General features: G+C 39.7%; 1 protein-coding gene across 1 annotated transcript in view; it reads left to right on the forward strand.

Annotated features, from left to right (window-relative positions):
* Nucleotides 1-9,451, forward strand: part of LOC119416460 (fatty acid desaturase 2) — an 11,607-nt gene extending 2,156 nt beyond the window's left edge. The window contains exons 2-11 of the mRNA XM_037683695.1: nt 5-88; nt 216-317; nt 389-514; nt 611-671; nt 754-830; nt 4,045-4,142; nt 4,305-4,401; nt 6,258-6,337; nt 8,364-8,489; nt 9,335-9,451. Of these exons, the coding sequence (XP_037539623.1) occupies nt 5-88; nt 216-317; nt 389-514; nt 611-671; nt 754-830; nt 4,045-4,142; nt 4,305-4,401; nt 6,258-6,337; nt 8,364-8,489; nt 9,335-9,386 (903 nt within the window). The 3' untranslated portion in view covers nt 9,387-9,451. The remainder of the gene's footprint in view (nt 1-4; nt 89-215; nt 318-388; nt 515-610; nt 672-753; nt 831-4,044; nt 4,143-4,304; nt 4,402-6,257; nt 6,338-8,363; nt 8,490-9,334) is intronic.
* Nucleotides 9,452-17,112: the final 7,661 nt, after the last annotated feature.

Consider the following 17,112-nt stretch of genomic DNA (forward strand, 5'->3'; position numbering starts at 1 on the left):
GGAGGCCCTCGCCTGGCTCATGGTTTCATACTGGGGGACGAGCTGGACGCTGACATTACTGTGTGCAGTGATGCTGGCAACATCACAGGTTATTTCAACACAACTATTGTTACCGGAAGGAGCCTGTTACACAAAAGATAACTCACTAACTAAATCTAGCTAAAGCACTTTGACACTCTGCAGAAACAAAAAGCATCTTTTCATCTCCTCACTAGTCTCAGGGCGGATGGCTGCAGCACGACTTTGGTCACCTGTCCGTTTTCAAGAAGTCCAAGTGGAATCACCTGGTGCACAAGTTTGTCATCGGACATTTGAAGGTAACATTTTAAGATGTGATGTTTATTTTCTTGTAAAATGTTTCTCAGGTATTAAAAGGCTGTTTTGACAGGGAGCTTCAGCCAACTGGTGGAATCATCTACATTTCAGTCACCACGCCAAACCCAACGTCCTGAGTAAAGATCCTGATGTCAACATGTCGGGCATCTTTGTTCTTGGCGCCATTCAACCTGTGGAGGCGAGTAGATAAAAGAAAAAGTATTTCTGAACCTTTTTTAAAAAATATATATACAGCTTATTTACTCACGTGAATCTGTTCTTTTGTTCCTCGCAGTACGGCATTAAAAAGATCAAACAGATGCCATATAACCATCAACATCAGTACTACTTTCTTCGTACGTTTAAAGTCATTAAAGTATTTAAAAGAAACAAAAAGTTTTCCAAAGAAAACCTGAGCATTTTATGTTTTTACTTTAGTGGGACCACCGCTGCTCATTCCACTCGTCTTCAACCTTCAGATATTGAATGTCATGATTTCTCGCCGCAACTGGGTGGTAAGAAGCATCTACAGCTGTTTCTGTTTGTAATAAACTGTTATAGGGTTCATGTTGAATCATAAATAAATGAAAAAAAGGGATATTATGGATGATGCAATAAAATAGAGAGCAAAATAATGAAATGTATAAAATATACTACATTGCAAAAAGTATTGGTTCACCTGCCTTGACTCACATATGAGCTTAAGTAACATCCCATTCCTAATCCATATGGTTCAATATGACATTGGTCCACCGTTTGCAGCTAGAACAGCTTCAACTCTTCTGGGAGGCTGTCCACAGGTTTAGGAGTGTGTTGATGGGGATTTTTGACCATTCTTCCAGAAGAGCATTTGTGAGGTCACATACTGATATTGGACGAGAAGGCCTGGCTCTCAGTTTCCGCTCTAATTCATCCCAAAGGTGTTTTATCGGGTTGAAGTCAGGACTCTGTGCAGGCCAGTCAAGTTCATCCACACCAGACTCTGCCATCCATGTCTTTATGGACCTTCTTTGTGCACAGGTGCACAGTCATGTTGGAAGAGGAAGGGGCCAGCTCCAAACTGTTCCCACAAAGTTGGGAGCATGGAATTGTCCAAAATGTCTTGGTATGCTGAAGCAGTCAGAGTTCCTTTCACTGGAACTAAGGGGCCAAGCCCAGCTCCTGAAAAACAACCCCACACCATAATCCCCCCTCCACCAAACTTTACACTCGGCACAATGCAGTCAGACACGTACCGTTCTCCTGGCAACCAGCCAGACCCAGACTCATCCATCAGATTGCCAGATGGAGAGGCGTGATTCGTCACTCTAGAGAACGCACCTCCACTGTTCTAGAGTCCAGTGGCAGTGTGCTTTACACCACTGCATCTGACACTTTGCGTTGCACTTGGTGATGCATGGTTTGGATGCAGCTGCTCGACCATGGAAACCCATTCCATGAAGCTCTGTGCTCACTGTTCCTGAGCTAATCTGAAGGCCACGTGAAGTTTGGAGGTCTGTAGTGATCGACTCTGCAGAAAGTTGGCGACCTCTTCACACTATGCGCTTCATCATCCTCTGACCCCGCTCTGTCAGTTTACATGGCCTATCACTTTGTTGCTGAGTTGCTGTCATTCCCAAACACTTCCATTTTCTTATAATACAGCTGACAGTTGACTGTGGAATATTTAGAAGCGAGGAAATTTCACGACTGGATTTGTTGCAGAGGTGCAACCTATCAGCTCCACGCTGGATTTCACTGAGCTCCCGAGAGCGACACATTCTTTCACAAATGTTTGTAAAAACAGTCTGCATGCCTAGCTGCTTCATTTTAGACACCTGTGGCCATGGAAGTGACTGGAACACCTGATTCTGATCATTTGGATGGGTGAGCAAATACTTTAGGCAATGTAGTGTACATCTTATAATAAAATATTAGTATAATAATAATAATCATATTAGTAATAAGATATATATTATGTATCTTACCTTAAGGTATATTATTATATTATATTTTATAGCTTTGTTATCTTTATTTTATTCAGTGATGAACACTAAATTAAACTGGTGGCCCGGGGGCCAAATCAGGCCAATGGGTGAGCTCAGTTCAGTGAACAACTGGGTTCTAAATCGTCAAACAAACTTAATTAATGACATTAACTGCTGGATGTCTGGCCCCTGAGCTTCCAGTAACTGTGGCCCCAAGAACAATTTAGTTGAATAGCCCTGAACTAAATCCTTTGTTTCACACTTTTAACTCCAAAAGGAGGTCAGAATCAGGGAATTAAGGAATTCTAACAAGGTTAAAAAACAAGATGTAACAAATAATGTGATTGAAGTGCCTTCTTAGTTTATAATCCTATACATGAAAAAAGTACTAATATTAAAAAAAAAAAACGGCAATACTTAAAAAAAAGATGAACACCACAGTATCATTAAGCTCTTCAGTGAAATAAACAACATTTAACAAGCACTAAAATGGAGATTTATTCTCACAATCACTACAGACTTCTCTGCCTTTAACTTTGTTCAGAGAAGACATGAACTTCTCTGGACTGAGACTTCTGAGCTCACGGTCCGTCTTTCAGATCTTGTTTTAACAAACAAACTAAAACTGACACTACATGGTCTAGTTGGCAACATTTATTTTGCAAAAAGGGCCAAATCAAGACATTGAAAGGAATCAAAGAGCCACATAGAGATCTGGGGAATTGGAAGATTATTTTCAAGCTTTTTTTATTCATTTTAAAATAGTATGCTTGATAAAATAAAAAAAACCTCTTTAAATATGCATGACAGTATATACTAGTATTTATTATTTATAATGACATACACTCTCTGTGAACTCACTGTCAGTATATTTACTGGTGTAAATATACAAATAAATAAATAAGGTATATTTACGTTTTTGAAGTCTTTAAGTTTCAGACTTATTTTGGAAACACAGCGATGTAAAAAAAATGTTTTAGCCTCTCTTAATCTAAAGGTTTTTGATGTATTTGTCCAAAACTTCAGGCAGGTTTTCATCAGCTTATTTTAAACTGGTTTTCTTTAAAAAAATATTGGGGGCCTGATGGTGATTTCCACTGGCCACTTTTGGCCCCTGGGCCATATGTTGGCCAACCTTGGTCTTGTTGTCTGTCCAAAACAGGTCTCTCTTGTAAAAGAGTCCTCGTGACTCAACGAGACTAACCTGTATAAACAAAGGTTGAATGAAAAAAAAAACACAGAATTCATAAAATCTTTTATGAAAAACTCCAAAAATCAGTTTTAATCATCCTCTGCTCTGAAGCCTTTGGCTTATGGGCTGGCAGCGATATTGCATTAAAGTGCTTTGAGGGGTTTTTAGTATTACATGAGACCTCTAGATGATGAAATGTGTTTAAACAGGGTTTAATCAGGCACGACTGAGAGAAATGGTGCAGTTACTGGACTGAGCTGCCGTCAGTCACGGCCTGTTCAAACCAAAGCATAATAAGACAGAAACCTCAGTTTATTACACACCATGAGTCACCTTTGCTTTGAGCTTTGTTTAAATCCTTTGTTTCAAGCCTGAAATGTAAGAATGTGTACATAATTTGAAATAAAATAAAGTTAATAAAACAACACCTCAAATATTTTAGATTTTTCATGGTCCGATAAAATAAACGTCCCAGTCAAGGGATTAATCATAGCTGTTCTTTATTTACGCATCAAGTATTAGACGAGCGAGTCGAGAGCATTTTTAACTAACCTGCTCTGTCATTTCAAGGATCTGGCGTGGTATTTGTCGTTCTACTTTCGATTCTTCTACTGCTACACCCCGCTGTACGGCCTGCTGGGCTCAGCGGCGCTCATCCTGTTTGTCAGGTACGAATTTAAGCAGCAAGTTTATTTATTAGTTTTATATTTGAACACAAATATAGACACGAAACAATTCCATTTAAACGAGAGTTTATCATTAAAGGTTATGAATGCAACATGAAGGGATAAACTTCTTGAACTGCTTTATGTTGCTGTTTATGTTTGTAGGTTTTTAGAGAGCCACTGGTTTGTGTGGGTGACCCAGATGAACCATCTTCCAATGAATATTGAATATGAGCGGCACCAGGACTGGCTGACCATGCAGGTATGTGGTTCATAACAAAATGATGAAGTTCAACGTCCTGCTTTCCTCATATATTGTGCTTTGTGTGTTAATCTGACTCAACTCCTTTACTCTGGCAACAACAAAGCAAAGTGCCCGTTGCCTTTCGTGCTAGAGATTAAAACTAAGATTACTTTATCAGCAGAAATGACAGAGTTGTGGCTGCTTTGGTAAACTCATGAAAATAGCTGTCTCATGTGATATTGCGACACTTCGCCTGATCTGATATTTGTGTTGTGAATGACTGTCAGCTACTAAACCGCTGTGTTTGTCTCAGTATTGATCAAATTTACATCCTGTATGTAGCCATTTCTGTGTGAGTTAGGGTCAGTAAGCCGTGGTGGCCATCTTGAATTGCTTTACCTCCATAGGTCAAATTGTAGAAGTACATCTAATGGTAACTTTCCGAGCATGAGCAATTTGAGCATGCATCAGGATATTTTCTGACTGTTTCATTAAACTTTGTCCAGAGCTTTAAGAGATAGTTTGTTAACAGACAAACAAGGTTGACCCCAACAGTTAACGTCAAGACTTTTTTACTATATGACGTCTAAAGCAGAAAAACGTTGAGTTGACCCTGACTTAAGTGCTGATTTGATGCGATAAAGGACAGTCTAGCTTGAAACAACAAGTCTTACCTGACTTCTCATCTCAGCTTCAAGTCTTTTACATGGAGTCAAACTTTGCCTTTTTTTGTCTTAAAGTCTTAATTCAATTCAGTTCAGTTTGTTTATATCGCGCCAAGTCACAGCAGAAGTCCTGGCACTGAAGAAGCGTTCATATAGAGAAAAAGTAAGTTACTAACATTATTTATCTTAAAGAGAACTAAAATCACTCATTTTAAACTGTGGACAAAGGGAACAAGCTGTAGCAAGCACAATGTGCAAAACTGTTTTTGACGTTAACGTTGGTAAATTTATCTTTTCATACTCCTAAAACAAAGTATAAACTTATGAACAAGCGAAGTAGGTTATGTCACTTCCTGTTGGATTAATGAACTTTCCAAAAATTCACTGCTTCTATTCATTCCAGCTAAAAGATATATGATTAGTTTTTAATTTACATTGAATTATTCAAATCTCCATCCATTATCTTTTACCCGCTTCTTCCTTTTTGGGTCACGGGGGTCACTGGTGCCCATGTCCAGCCATCATTGTGCGAGGGGCGTGAGACACCCTGGACAGGTTTCCTGTCCATCACAAGGAGACATAGAGACAGTCACTCACACCTAGGGACAATTTAGAGTTACCAATCATGTTTTTGGTCTGTGGGAGGAAACCTGGGTACCCAGAGAAAACCCACGCATGCACGGAGAGAACATGTCCCAGAAAGGCCCCCGGACCGGGATTTGAACCGGCAACCTTCTCGCTGAGAGGCAACAGCTCTACCAGTTGCGCCACCATGCTTCTCTATTGAAATCTCACATTCAGTTATAGATATTTAAAGACATTGTCCTTATTTAATTTTTGTGGATGTATGAATAGGAAAACTATCTAACCTCTATGTTCACTGCTCTCCTGACTGTCCTGCTCAAACACTCTTGATAAAACTTAGCAAAAGCTTAATCGCATATTATTAGTGGACATTCCTGCTTTCCTAAATCCCACCACAAGACCTCATTTCAGTGTCTTTACTTTAGCAAATTAAAGTTAGCATGGAAATGTTTGTTAGGACTTAAAGTTGCTTTTACTTGAAGGGCATCGTTCAGATGTTAGATAGTTTTTTCATGAATGATATGCCTAAAGTTGTTCCCTAAGATTAAAATCAGTGTTGCTAAAAAAACAAAACATGCACCACGCCCACACTAACGTGTACTCATGTCTCATCTTCCGTGCTAGCTACAAGCCACGTGCAACATTGAGCAGTCCTTCTTCAACGACTGGTTCAGCGGACACCTCAACTTTCAAATCGAGCACCAGTAAGTGTAAAACCTGCCTCTTGAAAGCAACAAACAGTAAATCACCTGCATCTTCTGTTCAAACATAAAGGGAGTGTCTCGTATGGAAACTTGAAACAAGCTCACCTGCTTGAGTTTGTGGCTTTTCAGTGGAAACTGACCAGGAAAGTCTCTGGCAGTTTAAATCATCATCAGTAGTTCGTCCTGAACAAACACCAGGGACCAGTATGCAACGTCAGACTGGCAGGTTCAGTTTGGGATCTTCAGGATCATGAAGCTGATTAACTTGTGAACCTTTAGTTACCTCACTGGTCCTGCTTCACAGTGCAGGCCTCAGGTGGTGAGAGGAGGAGCTAAAACAAAGGCAGCTGAGCAAATGAAAATGCTATGACAACAATTAAAAGCTTACTAAGCCCCAAACTTCATCATACCAGAGTTAAAACTCAACACCTGACAGAATAAGACTGGAGTTGGTTTATAAAGCCTGAGTCTCATGGGCTGGGACTGTTGGAGACACGTTGGAGGCATAAAACTGTGAAACATTACACAATTTTTCACTGACATCGAGGCCAAAACTTGTCAGGAGTTTGCATTTGTTTTGTTAGAATTTAATTATAAACCGTCCTAGTTGTGTTTAATTGTGTTTGCAATATATTCTAATTTTCCGGGCGGTTTTGTTGCACTCTCACTGTGCCCGGAATGTCTGAATCCTTTTTTTTCATGGATAGTTAATTGTTGCCATAGTTGTCTCACACTTTTTGACTCATAGAAACTAAACTGAGAAGGTCCTGATGCTGCTCAGTAATCCAGCTGGATAAATTGAACCAGATCAAGTCTGGTCCTCTGGATGGATTCTTCCTTGTTGAAACGTTGCATCTTTCATCCAAAAGACTTCTTCAGTCTGTCTCGAACTAGACTGAGGCAGTCCTGGCCAAAGTGGTCTTTGGACTGAAGAGGTCCAGAGGACTTGACTTCTTAGATTTATCTACCTGGATTATTGAGCATGCATCAGGAAACTTTGTGGACGTTTCCATAATTTTGGAAACTCCTTTGTGAACGCTGTTTGCAGTTTGTCACCCGGAGTCACAGCCCAGTGAGATACTGGCTTAAGATGCAAAACTGGGACGTGTGAAGGCAACTTTATGAATCTTTAGCTGTCATTGGACTTCCCAGGGTTTCTGGTTTCTTGTAGACAACAAGGTGCAGCTTCACAAACCACTGAAGCTTCTGTGTTGAAAATGTAAAGTTAATTTCTGAGGCCGAGTCAACAGTGAGGTGACGTGATTACAGCCCGACCATGTGATTAACTGTCTGGGATCCACACAGCCCAGGAGGAGACTCACTGTTTGACTAAAATCCACTGTGACAGGTTTTAAGAGTTACGCTCAGGTTGTTTGTTGGTACTGGTCATTTTCCCGTTGATCTTTTACCTCACAAAGCAACACACAGGTACCAGGTCCAGCAGCTCTTTCAATAAATAGAACTACAGTAACTTCATCAAATTCAGAATTCAGGCTCAGTCTGAAGTGTGCAGAAAACTGTGCAGAGAGACAGATTTACCTGTGAGGTTTTATGAAGAGATAAATGACAGTTCCTGTTGGATCCTCCACCAGTTACAGAACCAGTGACACCACAGCTTAGTTGTTGATTTTTATTTAAGCTTTATTTATACGGGTAGTCTCAATGGGTCACGAGGACTCGTTTTCAAGAGAGACCAGTTTGGGAGCAGATGTGGGGGATTAAGGGTCTTACTCAGGGGCCCAGAGTGGGGCGAATGAGGGTGGAGGCAGGTGTGGGTGCTTCACCTTTACCACCCACATTTTGATGATGTTGGTCCGGGGAGTGGAACCGGCGACCTTCTGCTCACAGGCCCACCTTCTCTAACCTCTGCACCACCACTCCCCGACTTGAATTTAAAATTAAGATTGAATTTGATGAATTTTCTAAATTCCTCGTGTTCAGTTTCTTGAGCTGAGTCGGGTGCTGACATGCCGTCATCTCTGAGGGACACATTTCTTCATCTTCATCCTTGTTTTTTCCCTCCCAGTTTGTTCCCCAGGATGCCGCGTCACAACTACCACCTGGTGGCTCCGCGGGTCCGCGCTCTGTGTGAGAAACACGGGATTCCTTACCAGGTTAAAACTTTGTGGCGAGGCATGGCGGACGTCGTCAGGTAATCTACTGAGAACGGGCCGACGGAACCAGAACTCACACACGGTCTCAGTTTCATTTCCTTTATTCGTTTGAAAGGACTGCGCACATTTGTTAAAATTCCAAGAACGTAAATGTGCCGGACTTAGCACGACTGAATTTCATCCGCTGTCCAAAGCAGATAAAAAATAAAAAGAGTTTGTAGAACAAAACTGATACAACAATCCATAAACAAACACAAACATCACACGACATGTCATGAATGAGTACGACTGATTTGAAGTTTCTTTTTAAAAACTGTCACAGTCTCTGATATATTCTGGTAGTTAAATGTTTTCCTCTAATTGACGTCACCTTTCCCCCAAATACCGTTCTCCGTCTTGCTACGAAACCATCGTAACTATTCAGTTCATTGTATGTATTTTTCAGACTATAAGGCTCACTTAAAATCCTTTACTTTTCTCAAAAATCAACAATGAGCCTTATAATCAGGTGCACGTTATGTATTAATTCTGGCTGTGCTTACTGACCTCAAGCTGATTTAATGTGGAACGTGGTGCTCAAAAATCTTTCAAAATGAACTTATTTCACTTCATGCGCCTTATAGTCCGAAAAATACGGTACTTAAGAGGCAGTTTGTCTTTTTTGTGTGTTAAAGAACAACTGAGTGTCTCATAAACTGGCTGGTAATATTTATTTATTTATTTATTCATTTATTCATTTCATTTCAGTTAAAACAAGACTTATTCCATACAAATAAAATAAGATACATATAAAATGAAAGGCAGCAGAAGAAGAACAAATTCTTATCATTTCTGCCCCTTCTAAACAATATCAATTAAAATAATGGCCATTTTGTCTTTTCAGATCACTAAAAACCTCGGGGGACCTCTGGCTCGATGCATATCTTCACAAATGACAAGACGGTTGCACATTTAAGGATCTTATACGTACAAAAAGTATTGTTAAATTATTAAATTCTGCTGGAAATGTTGGAACGTTTTAATTTTAAGACGTTGAAGTCAACAGGTTCAGTTTAGTGAATTTTACAGAATCTTGATCAACACAGATCTGGTGTTTTAAGTAAAACTGACTAACTTTATTACAAATTATCTTTCAAACTCTCATTCTTGATTAAATATTTTAAGCATAAACTGGTCCAGATGAAATGATTGAATCTTTTTTTGTTATCTACCTGGACGATTGAGCCTACAAACCTTTTTGTTGTTTTTTCTGTAAAAGCTGACTGTTTTGAATCTGAAACGTATGTTCTGCTTTTAATTTCAACATAAATAAATTGTAATCACTCCTATTTTTTACAATTTGAGCTCTTTAATGCAGTGACAAATACAAGAGGTGTTCACAAAATGTGTTGTAAAATATTTCCTAAGTTTCTCTGTGTCCAGTCTTATTCGAACTTTGTGGGGGATTTGGTAAACCTAAAACAACTTGATTGTGTAAATGCGTCTGAAAGCTGAAATGATCAGTGACATTTTTCCAGTTGCTATGACAGCACAGCTAAAACCTCGAGAGACTAACGTGATTATAGAGCAGCAGCAGACCACTCTGGTTTTCTTACATCAATAAAAGTTATGCCCTCCTCTGCTTTAGGAATGTTATAAAACTCCACTAACTACTTTCTGTGTTTCCCTCTTTCAGGGATGATGTTTTTGCACATGCCAGTCTCTGTCTGTTAGCAAAAGATCTCATAAACCACTGGACAGATTTTAATGAAACCTGCAGAAATTAATCTTAGCATCTGCAACTGATTCACTTCAAGAGTCAGTCCAATTCAAAATGGCTGCCACAGCCAATGCCTTTAAAAACACAAAAATGGCTGTAATTCAAACAATTTTGCAGATGTTGACCTTAAACTTGGTGTGGTAGTAGATTAAACTAATCCACAACACATTCTGAGAGCTAACATATTGCACAAGATAAATAAACTGTTTTTAATGTAATTTAATTGTTTGGAGTCAAGAGCTGTGCAGATTTTAATGTATTTTTCAGGAAGTCATCACTGATACATCAACTGATTAACCTTTTTGGAGCCAAGCCAATTCAAGATGGCTGCTTCAGCCAGCTGACCTTAGAAAACACAGACATGGCTGTAATTCAGTCCGTTTTACAGACACTGAACTAAAAATCAGAGTAGTTTTGAGCTTGTGTTTGTTGTGTTGAAGGTTTGACTACAAAGGCTTCAGCCCTGATATTTGTCAACTACATGAAAAGTAACATTTTAACTTTAGGGTTTATTTAATTCAACTTCCTAGAAAGCAACAAAGTCCTAGAAAGTGTGACATAAGTGGCATTAGAGAAGCACTCCTCTTTTTTTTACAAGATTAATACATTTAAAAACATTTTTAATGGTGGGTTTCCTCGTTGCGCCACGTTAATGAGCAGAGCAGAAAGCTCAGCTGAACTAAAGTCTTTTTTTTTTTTTGGTGCTTTAGCCAAATGAACAAAGACTGTGCTGAAAGTTCGCTGCAGGAATGTAGGTCACGCTGCAACCGACTCCAAATGTCCTGCTGACTGTAAACGTCTCGTCTTACCAATCCAATGCTTCTTTATCAACACATCTTTTAGGTCTTTAACGTGTAAAAGCTAAAAGTTCCAGATCCTGTCCACTGACAGCTGCTGAACATGATAAAACGCACCATTAGAGCATTATCCTGTTCACCATCTCTGATGTACAAATACCTAAAAATATACCAGGAACAGGAAACTGTACGGATGTGTGTGTGAAGTGAGTCTGAAGACAAAGAACTGGAAATAAACTGGTTAATATTTGAGTAGTCAGATCAGAGATCAGACCTTCAGTTAAAGGATCGGGAAAAAAACTTTTTTTTAAGTCTAAAAGTTGATGTCTTTCACAAACGTTCTGATTAATCTGGAAAGCCTTTTTTACAAGATGTGAAATCCAACAGTAAAATTCAAAATTCTTTCAATTCTCCAGCAACTGTCCATCCATGCTGTCAGGTTTCATGCTGTTCATTCACAAAAACAGTCTCTTTGAGTTGGACTTTCTTCTTTGACTGTGATTTTGATGAAAAGCCTTAAAAACCATCTGGAGCCTGAAATAATTTTAGACAAATGGCGGCAGATGAACTTATTGGGCAGAAATGCAGGTTGTCTGTGCTGCTGGAAGATAATAAAGTTTTATATGCTGAGGACTACAGAAATGTACATATTTTTGTCTCTGTTTTTGCTCTCTAATATTGAATTTTCACTTTTTAAAAAAAATCATATTTAAACAACAAAAAAAACAACGACCCATTGAGCTTTAGGCAACAATCAGAGCAACATTAGTACAGTGGAACAAGAAACTTCCATTATTTTTGTCTTGAATGCTGTTTTTCATAACCATGTTCAAAGAAATACCACATTTTGATACGTTTATTGTGTAGGAATATTAACTGGAAGATGGCAGAAACAATAAGACCTTCATTGTTCTCTTAATACGTACTTTAGGTTTCATGATTAATTTCTTCTTTTTTTTTACCATATCAGCAAAAGATCACTTGTTGCTGACTCAAAGTTAATTCAAATGTTGTTTTTCCAGCAACAGCATTTCAGTTATGGTTATTGACAAAGTCAAAATGTGATGTGTTAAAAGACCTCACAGCTGGACTGACTACAAGATGCTCAAACTCCACGAGGAACAAATGCAACATGACCCCAGAAATACATATTTAACCCAGAGAGACACTAAATGACAACAGGGAAGTTTAATGATTGCACAAAGATTAGAGAAGGGACACACAATTACCTCGGAGATATGCAAGAGACAGGATTACAATAAGCAGATGGGAAATGAGCATAGAGCAATATAGCATTGTACAAATGTACCATGACCTGGAGGAAATGGGAAAAAGATCATAAAGTATTGGAGGAAAATACTGAAATATTATTAGGAAATACTTCTATGCATAAAAATGTCTAATAAAGAAACAAACTATTAAACAGTCTGAGGGTCTTAATATGAAACAAGTATTTGTATTCTGGTCATAAAGTGTAAAAATCTGCAAGTTTTCCCTACAGATGGGACAAAATAAAGTAATAATCAAGTATTTATTCATTTTTAAAGATGCTCCGATAGAAGTCAACATTTTCAGATTTTATAGGACTTTTTAAAGGAAACTTTAAGATACTTGCAGAGTTGCATATAATAAAATCAAAGGGTACTTAGGGGGTACATGCAGGACTCCTAGTACTTACAGGGTATGTGCAGAGATACATACAGGGTACTTCCAGGGATAAAGGGTATTTATAAGTTGGTTACAGACAGAGTTACATACAGAGTAATTACAGAGTATTCACAAAGCATGTATAGGGAAACTTGTAACAGAAACTAGAAAGTTCCTGGAGAAACCTCGACAGGGACTGCCACGTTGCAGCCATTTTAAAATTTTGATTTGACAACTTCAGCTACAAGTACTTGGGTGTGCACCTGAATGACAACCTCAGCTGGAGCAACAACACCACCAGCCTGATCAAAGAAACTCATCAGAGACTCTACTTCCTCAGGCAGCTGAGACGAGCTGGTCTGGGAAGCTCAGTCCTCACCTCCTTCTACAGGTGTGCAGTGGAGAGCATCCTGTGCTCCAGCATCAACGTGTGGCATGGAGGCTGCACAGCTGCAGAAAGAAAAGCTTTGCAGAGAGTGGTGAAGGCTGCACAGAAGTCTGTTGGAGTCAGTCTCCCCACCATCACAGACATCTACACCTCCAGATGCAGGAAGAGGGCCACCTGCATCATGAAGGACCCCACTCACCCAGCACACACACTTTTTGCCCCATTCCCCCCAGGCAGGAGGTTGAGGAGCATTAAGTGTAGAACCACTAGACTGAGGAACAGCTTCTAACCTGAAGCTGTTAGACTCATGAATCTCTAACCAGAATAATCACTGTGAAAAATCACATCATGTTGCTGCTGATCTGTTTCATGTTGCTGCTGATCTGTTACATGTTGCTGCTGATCTGTTTCATGTTGCTGCTGATCTGTTACATGTTGCTGCTGATCTGTTACATGTTGCTGCTGATCTGTTTCATGTTGCTGTGTTCATTTGTGCTCACACAGACTCATGTTCGTGCTGCTGTTCAGCGTATTTTTTATGCTGCTAGTGCTTAGCATATTTTTAGTTAACATTTTTCTAAGTTCATATCTTAGATCTTATTACTGTTTTTCTTTTACATTTTATACTTTTGTTGGATGTAACTGGGACCCTGTGTACACAATTTCATTCCACCACATGTACCACATGTGGTGCAAATGACAAATAAAGAACCTTGAATCCCTGAATTATGTGTTGTGGTTCATGCTCAGCTACCACCACGGCAAAATTCAGCTCAATATGTCAAATATATACATATTTTTATATATAATAATCTAATATAATAATTAATAATAATAATATATATATATATATATATTATTTATTTATTTATTTTTATCAATGAGTTATAGTATTTTTTTTTCTTTTAAGTTATGATAGCCATCTTAGATTTTTTTTATTTGGATGTGATTGTGATGGAGAAACAACTGGCTCGGCACCGTGATGTGTACTATAACTTTATTGGCATTTTGAGTTACCATGGCGATGTAAGTCGCTAACAAAAACGCAAATTTTATCTTTGAAAAACACTGACGACTCTTATCGGCTTCTAACTGCCACTGCCACTTGACTTGGAGGGGAGAGGTCTCTGAATAAAACTCAGGTAAGTCATTGAGCAAACTCTTCCTACCACATCTTTCAAGATACACATACATATTATGTATCAAGACGTAGACATTTTTGTCATCTAAACTTTAAAATGGCCACCACATGGCAGTCCCCGTAAAAGTTTCTCCAGGAACTTTCTAGTTGGGCATTGCTCTCAGCTACCACACCAAATTTCAGCTGAATAGCTCTAAAAAGAGCTGAGTTACAGCCATTTGAATTGAACTTTGACAGCCATCTTAAATTTTTAGATTTGTATTCAGAATGTGTTGTGCATCGCTATCAGGTGTCACCACACCAAATTTCAGCTCAGTATCTTTTAAAATAGCTGAGTTATTGACATTTGTTTCTTTTATCTAAGGTGGCCATCTTGGATATTTGATTTGCATCAGGAATGTATAACAACTCATTATCAGCTATAATTTCAGCTCAATAATTTGCTCTTGGCACCAGGACACCCTAGGCCGCAGTTCGATGATCAACTTTGTTGGTCCAATAAGTCTACATGTGCTTTGTGGACTTGGAGAAGGCGTTCGACCGCGTCCCTTGGGGAACCCTGTGGGGGGTACTCTGGGAGTATGGGGTACTGGGCCCTTTGATATGGGCTGTTAGGTCCCTGTATGACCGGTGTCAAAGCCTGGTCTGCATTGCCGGCAGTAAGTCGGGCTTGTTCCCGGTGAGAGTTGGACTCCGCCAAGGTTGCCCTTTGTCATCGATTCTGTTCATAACTTTTATGGACAGTATTTCTAGGCGCAGCCAAGGTTTTTGAGGAGATCCGTTTTGGTGGCTTTAGGATTGCTTCTCTGCTTTTTGCAGATGATGTGGTCCTATTGGCTTCATCAGATCGTGATCTACAGCTTTCGCTGGAACGGTTCGCAGCCGAGTGCGACGCGGCCGGGATGAGGATCAGTTCTTCCAAATCCGAGGCCATGGTCTTGAGCCGGAAAAGGGTAGAGTGCCCTCTCCGGGTCAGGGAGGAGGTCCTGCCCCAAGTGGAGGAGTTCAAGTATCTTGGGGTCTTGTTCACAAATGAGGGAAAAATTGAACGTGAGATCAATAGGCGGATAGGTGCAGCGTCTGCAGTGAAGCGGGTGCTGTACAGGTCTGTCGTGGTGAAGAGAGAGCTGAGTCAAAAGGCAAAGCTCTCAATTTATAGATCGATCTACGTTCCCACCCACATCTATGGTCACGAGCTTTGGGTTGTGACCGAAAGAACGAGATCTCGGATACAAGCGGCTGAAATGAGTTTTCTTCACAGGGTGTCTGGGCTCTCCCTTAGAGATAGGGTGAGAAGCTCGATCATCTGGGAGAGACTCAGAGTAGAGCCGCTGCTTCTCCACGTCGAGAGGAGCCAGTTGAGGTGGCTCGGGCATCTGTTTAGGATGCCTTCTGGACGCCTCCCTGGTGAGGTGTTCCGGACACGTCCCACCGAGAGGAGGCCCAGAGGAAGACCCAGGACACGCTGGAGGGACTATGTTTCTTGGCTGGCCTGGGAACGCCTCGGGATTCCCCCGGAGGAGCTGGACCAAGTGGCTGGGGAGAGGGAAGTCTAGGCCTCCCTACTTAGGCTGCTACCCCCACGACCCGACCCCGGATAAGCGGAGGAAAATGGATGGATGGATGGATGGATAACAACTCATTATCAGCTATAATTTCAGCTCAAAGTGTGAAAGAATGACTGAGTTATAGTCCATTTTGTGTTTTCTTAGGTAGCTGTGGCAGCCATCTTGAATCAGAATGGTTCCAAACATTAATCAGTTTTAGAGATACATCTGATGGTCATTGTCTGTGAGTTTAAAAAAGAAAAAGTCCAACAAGCTGCTCATGAACTATGGCAGTTAGAAAAGTTACGTTAGGCTTTTTTAATGAGAAAAATGGCATCTTTGCTAATTATGTTACCATGGTAACTCAAAATGCCTATAAAATTAATTGGTGCTGAGTTGGTCAGTTTTATATAAAATTTGTGGGGGTACACATTGCAGTACAGGCCACATTAAAATTGAAGGAAGAGCAAGATCATTTTCAGGTAAATAAAAGACACTAATTGTATTTATAAAGTATGTATTGGGGTACTTACTTAAATATAGGGTATTTATGGGTGTACTCATGGGCAGGGCTTAACTTGAGCTGGATCCCGCTCCAGGAACTCTTGACAGGGTGCATTCTGGTAACTGTTTGCTTGGACCGGTAACTCTCAGGCTTACTAATAATAAAGTTATGAACAAATGTGACTGCCTTGACCAAATCAAACCTATATTGGATATGTAATCTGAAAATAATTACATAAACACTCATTTTAAACATAACAGCCACTTACGAGCTTCCTAACGTCATACCAGAGCTGCCTCTTCAAGTAAGCATTTCCACTTCTACCCTTAAAACAAATCTTTGCCCCTAGAAGTTCAGTCATGGGCAGTTTAATTAAAAACACACAAATATAATTAAACAGCACAACTAATTTGCAAATCATTTTTACAGTTTAAGTGGATCATTAAGGAAATTTTGATTATTTATTAAAAATATGAGAGAAATGTTTGATGGGTAATTTATGTTACATATCTCATGTATCAAAACAAAGGCGGCAATTAGTCAAAATAACAGCGATCAAAATGTTGAAAAGACAGTCCAATTTACAATATTTTTTCAAGCCTTCTCATTGTACAACAACAGAGAATTGAAGCACATGAAGGCAGTGATGATGGAGATGGTACATGCAGGGGTGGGGGGTAGGATGCTTGAGAGAAGTGGAGCTTCTCTATTTATGCAAGGAGAGAGCTGTTGGTCATATAGCTCTGTAAAATAGTTATTGAGTTGTTTACTTATGTAGGTAAATGTAGACATTGAACAGCCTGTACAGAAGAATGCAGGAAATGGCATCTACTTTATTCAAAAAATTTCTGGGGGAGGATTCCCAGACAGCCCCCAC

This window comes from Nematolebias whitei, chromosome 10 (assembly GCF_014905685.2).
Source record: "Nematolebias whitei isolate Nwh7 chromosome 10, NemWhi1, whole genome shotgun sequence".
NCBI classification, from domain to species: domain Eukaryota; kingdom Metazoa; phylum Chordata; class Actinopteri; order Cyprinodontiformes; family Rivulidae; genus Nematolebias; species Nematolebias whitei.